The following is a 6049-nucleotide window of genomic DNA, read 5'->3' on the forward strand; positions in this document are numbered from 1 at the left end:
GTTTTTATTGGTGACATGTTTCAGTAACTGAAATTGATTGTCAAGCCTCTCGAATATCCACTTGGTGTTTGTTTATACTTTGCAATTTTACAGAACAACCAAACAGATTGCAATGAAAACATTTTATCAAGAATTTGTCAATTGTTACTAAGAGAATAATTTGTTATATTGTCTGAAGTTTTTTTATTTTCAGCTGTAGTATGTAGCAGTTTTTTAGTTTCTCGTATACACAATGAAAATAGGAAGGGATATGGAGTAAATGAACATGAGACAATATTAATATCAATTCATGGTAAAAGCAATTGATGGTACTTTCTAATTTTTGTCCTTTAGTCTTCAAGTCACCATTCAACGACGATCAATTTTTCTCATAAATGGTAGTAAGTTTTAGCAGAGTTCATTGTTAGATATCATACAAAGCTACATTCCTATTTTTCTGACTGTTTGTTGATACTTTTAAATTTCACGAAAACTGATTAGAAATGAAAACATGATGTCTAGGATTTCTCAACTTTTACTGAGAGGAATAATCTGACGTTAATTTGCTTTAAGATTTTTATATTTTTTGTCAATCGAAGTTCGGGAAGGGATAACATGTTTCATCTGTCAAACACAAAGTTAAAGTCCATCTATCTGTGGAAGTATAAGTCATAGTTCTTGAGACGTGGTTCATAGATGCGTCTTGAATAACCAAGGGATCCGGATATAAACCAATCTTGACCTACATTTCACATTTGTTTGACTAATTAAAGTTTGCGTTAGAGTACATCTCTGATATACAACGTATAGAGATATAATATTTTTCAGTTGACTGTTATAATGAGACTCGAGGATCCTTAGAAATATGTCATCTTGAAATAAATTACAAAAAAAATCAACTGCACTTAAACAGTATTCGATTTAATCAACTGCACAGTTAAGTTATATTTTATACCATTATCATAACTTATTGGATTGGACAAGTTCTGGCAATTTAAGATTAAAGTCAACTCAATATACAGATTGTTTATATAATACTTTGCACTTTTTTTTAAACGAAAAGCCTCCATATCTCCGGCCCCAAAATTTGGTGCGTGCACCAATTAACTCTCTTGTTTTAACTTTAATGAGATTTACTTTAACACAAAATTGTTTCCTTGATTAAACATTTTGTTAAAATTAATACTATCCCTAATCAATTAGGGATTTTGTTGTTGCTGCATATCAAACATTGCTATACAATCGTTTAATTGCGATAATCATTGTATGTTCGTTGATATGAAAAACAGTTTTAAATGTATTATCCTTTTCAATTATATGAAACATCACTCTAAAAATTGCCTTGTTTGCATCTTTCATCAGTATGTCGAATTATTGTGTTGATTGCTGTTTTTTAACAACTACTTTCAGTTGAATGTTGGAATTTGTATGATCCCATAAAATATCATACTTTCGATTTTATTGACACACTTTTTGAATTATATTAAGATATAAAATTAGGAACTGTTGTCGCATGAATTTCTTTGATAGTGTTATGCGAACAGGACAATACATGAATTGTTATTTAAAAACATCATACCTGCATGAGTACATTTCACTATTTCCGTCCGAGGGACAAACGTGTCACCTTGTGGAGCCGCATCTGCATTTAATCTGCCAATTGTAGGTTCCAAATGTACTTCTGATTGAGCAATTACTGTATTTTCTCTTATTTGATTTTCTTCAGATGATTCTTCAGAGAAAGCTGGCAATGATTCGATTTGTATTTGTTCTTTTACTATTCTACTACTATCAGTAAAAGACGGATCAACATTCTTATCATAATTACTGTATTTGTTTTGCATTTTCTCAGGCTGGTCAGGTATCGTTTCATCTGCGCCGACAATGTAAGATCCATTCCCGGAGTGGTTTTCCTGAACCTCCATAAAATTCTCTAGAGTCACAGCGTTATTCACGGGTATCGAATCATTCAATATTAATTCTTGCTTTGTTGTCATATACGGTGAATGTAAGTTAAAATGAGCTGATCTTGAAATATTTTCAAATGGAATCTCTGAAGTTTCTGGATGTACTGCCTGTTTATTTGCGTTTAAGTTGATCGATATACCCTCCTCTTCTCGTAATGTTCTACTGATGGCAATCTCTGATAATGTAAAATCTAAACAAAAATTATTGCTTAATTTAATAAAAAAAAAAAATAAAAAAAATCTTCAGATAACTTAACTGCATCTAATATTGGGTTATTTCATCGAAAAGGCGAACAAATAACTTTTACAAGACTGAGAACCATTTTGAATTCGATAAGTTATACAATCTTTTATCAATACGATTAGTCAATTGTTAAATCAAAAGGTAAATAAAACAGTTACATTGAAACATGGTTAAATTTGTGAGCACAAAATTTCATATTCGGATAAGCAGAAGACTAAATGTTTTAATCAGAAAAATAATTTAATAAGAATCGTTAACGCTTACTTCTATGCGTGTTTCCTTTTCACTTGTTTTTAAACTTAAAGCAAAGCTACTAAGTTGAGAAATTTCTATTTGATGTTCCAACATAGAAACTTCGAACAAACTTTTTTCTTATGTTTCGTTAGACATACATTGTATAACACTGTGAATTGGGTTTTACAGCACGAATGACTTTTAAATATGCTGTTTGTATTTAGTGTACTTATTGCTGAGATCCCATTATAGTACGAAAAATAAGGTTGATAATGGTGAATATACCAGTATTAAACGGATAGATATCTAGTGGTTAACTTTTATATTTATGAGTATTGCGATTAAATATCAATATGAAATGTTTGAGTTAAAACTCATATTTTTAATTATGACTTCTACGATGTACTTTATTAGTTGTTTGTCATTTAATGTAACTTATTAAGAACTTATTTTGGAAAGACAATACCTTGTTTACCATGCAACCATTCCTTAGTTTCGCGGTCGATAAAGGACAAACCATTATATAAATCTATTCCATCTGTTGACATTCTAATTTTGGTAGGGCCTTTTCCAACAAGATATCTTGCAATTGTAGTTTTACCAGTTTCTTGTTCTCCGGCTAACATAACTCGAGCTTCGTGATGTTGGTATTCATCTTCCTCCAATAAACTAGCAAATACTTTGGCCGATTTTTTGTCAAGTTCCTTAACTTCTATTGGTAAACCTGGGAAATATTAGTTTGCATTAGCTACGACTACTATGACGTTCTTCCAATTTGATGCTTTTAAACATTAAAATATAAAAAAAACTAACTCCAAATTAGCATTGTCAATTTTGAAAATAGTTTCAAAACATTACCGATTTGATTATATGTTATTGAAAAGAAAAAAGATAAATTCACGGCATCAAATTTCATTTTACGACATCACTTGTGAATGTAAGTATATATATAATGTTAACGAACATATTCAAAATGAACGCTTAAATGTGTCAATTTGAGAAAAATTAATTACGCGAATTAAACACAAAATTGATTAACCTAAAGTACGATCCATTATAAAACCGACATCAGCACTTGACAAGTTTTACCAAAATTGACAAATTTTACCATAATTGTCAAAATACCATACAAAAACACTGGTGTTTTGTCCACTGATACAGTTCGGCAGTCATAGTCGAACTCAACTAATTTAACACAAAGAATAAAACAAGATAGGCTTTCAGGGGACAACTTACCCAACTGCCAATAATCCTCATATTCCTAGAAAATATAAGAACAAACCAAAAAAATATTTGAAATAAAGAAAAAAAAAACCCAATAAAAACAAAAATTAGAAAAAAAGATAACCAAACTAATACAAACATACATTTTATCAAATCAAAAAAAAAAAAAAAAAAAAAAAATACAGTCGTAAGTTTCTATATTAATATTAAAAGTCTAACACATGAATAATATGCTTCTCTAAAAAAATTGCACATTGCATCAATGATCTAGACCAATATTAACACCCACGCCTCATAATTTCTTTATTAAGACTGAGTATCACACTTTCAACTATACTGACAAACTTAAGCAACGCAACATTCGGTTATTTTTTTATTTTTTCATTTTACAGTACATATTAAGCACTTAATTGAACATAAAGTTGATTCATTTCTTTATCGCCTAAGTTAAGTTTGAATCCAAAAGTTGAACTATTAACGTCACGCATAACATTTAAATCATATGATATGCACTTAAATCCTGGTTTTCTTATATTAATTGGTCGTGTCAATCGTGGGAACGTCTTTAGTCAAGTTTTCCCCCTTCTAATGTTGCCAAAATCCATCCATTTCAGTCTGTCTTTGAAGTTATGTGGAGAACACTGAAATGAATAACTGCAATTCTACAGTTGTTTCTGTTGCATTTCAGCAGACGCGAAACATGAATGATGTTAGTCTGCCTTGCATGACACACAAAGACGTGGTAAAAAAGGACGTTGTTGCCGTTATACTGTGTTGCAAATCAAGTCTGAGTTTTTATTGGACGTGGCGTCAAATAAAATGTTGACGGGGTCAAATATGGTCCATTACAAGTTATGACTTCCTGCTCTGATATTGAAGGGACTAACAATTATTTTGTAGGCGCAAAATCGTTCCCAAAATAGCACTAAATCATGTTTAGGAATTTCTAATGACTAAATTTGATTTTCTTTTCTTAGTCGTATCAAAAACGGAAAAACAACAACATTTTACTGATTTAAACTTGGCAATTAATTCAAGGATTTTTTTTTTAGCTAACACATATGTTCATGTATTCCCTTCTAATTTCGTCACAAGAAATTCGTGCGACGTACAAACTCCACCGTGTTTTATTGTAAATTCAGGTATTGATTTTTCTGTTTAAAAAGGAGTACAGGATGCAGGGTTAGCAATATAATGAACATAAATTATAATTTAACATAAAATTAAACAAAATATGTTTTGCGCTTTTTAAGTCCGTCAGTATATTTGACATCATTTCCACGTTAAGCGTACTTGTATATAATATTATATTAATGTTGTAAACTACATGTAACACTTAAATTATGCATGACAAATACATGGTCATTAAAATTGAATTCTTTAAACTGTTAATCAAAATCGTGTTAATATCATCATTTCGTTCTGTTGTGTACTATTATTTTTCTGATTGTCGTTTTCTTTGTAGCGATTTACTTTATTTTGATAGTAATTATGAAACTGAATACACTTTTGAATTATCAAAATATTACATAATTAGCAAAAACATATCAATAAATTTCATATTTTTACTTTGTATCTTTGTATTATTGTATTCCGTCTGTGTTGTGTGTTTGAAACCAATAATTAGTCAGGCACCAAATGTTCGTGCATATACTGTAATTACCACAAGCTATTGATATTAAATTGACTTCATTAAAACATTCTGCTGCGAATTTTCTTTCTAAAAACATATGCCATTGTAACAAAAATTTCCCTTGTAATGATATATTTATCTTGAAATGATGATTTTGCCATAGCGTTGACGGTTTTCTCTTTGCATTAATCAGTGTTTGGTGTCCCTTTGGTATCTTTCGCATTTAAAAAAATTAAATTAAATTAGCTGAACCTTTTATGCGATATTTACATAAATTCTATACTGTCCTACTGCTCCAGATATATAATTTGCCATACATATCGTAAAGAAAGCAGCTTATACATTTATCGTTTTGTAGATACTGAACTTTTGAATCATATCTACACGTTATCTTGATGAATAAAATATTTGCTGCTGGACACTAAACAGCCGATAATGAAGTAGTTTATCCATAATTTCACAAACGTGTTTATTTTGTAAAGACTTTTAATCACTTTCATTTAATGTCTATTCTTTTGTCTGATTATATATGTTTTATTTAAATTTTTATTCATTTTTACACGCCGGATACGAGATTACAATTTGTTTTGTCACTTAGTAATTCTATGTTATGAAACTATCTTATTCAGGTTTGAGCGAATTATATTGCAATCGCAGTCGTCATCATTTTCGTTTCGCACTCATGGTTTTAATTATTCGTTTTTTAGTGTTCGCAAAAATAATCGTTATCTACAGTCTTTTGCTAAATCTGTCAGTTGATAGCACATT

At 30.0% G+C, this 6049-nt stretch overlaps 1 protein-coding gene across 1 annotated transcript; it reads right to left on the reverse strand.

Annotated features, from left to right (window-relative positions):
* Positions 1–1511: 1511 nt before the first annotated feature.
* Positions 1512–3152, reverse strand: LOC139504226 (uncharacterized). Its single transcript, XM_071294293.1, has 2 exons — positions 2891–3152; positions 1512–2137 (listed from the first exon to the last, which is right to left on the reverse strand). Exons 1-2 carry the CDS (start codon positions 3048–3050, stop codon positions 1512–1514), a joined length of 786 nt encoding a protein of 261 aa, XP_071150394.1. The 5' UTR covers positions 3051–3152.
* Positions 3153–6049: the final 2897 nt, after the last annotated feature.

The sequence above is a fragment of the Mytilus edulis genome, chromosome 14, assembly GCF_963676685.1.
Source record: "Mytilus edulis chromosome 14, xbMytEdul2.2, whole genome shotgun sequence".
Taxonomy (NCBI): domain Eukaryota; kingdom Metazoa; phylum Mollusca; class Bivalvia; order Mytilida; family Mytilidae; genus Mytilus; species Mytilus edulis.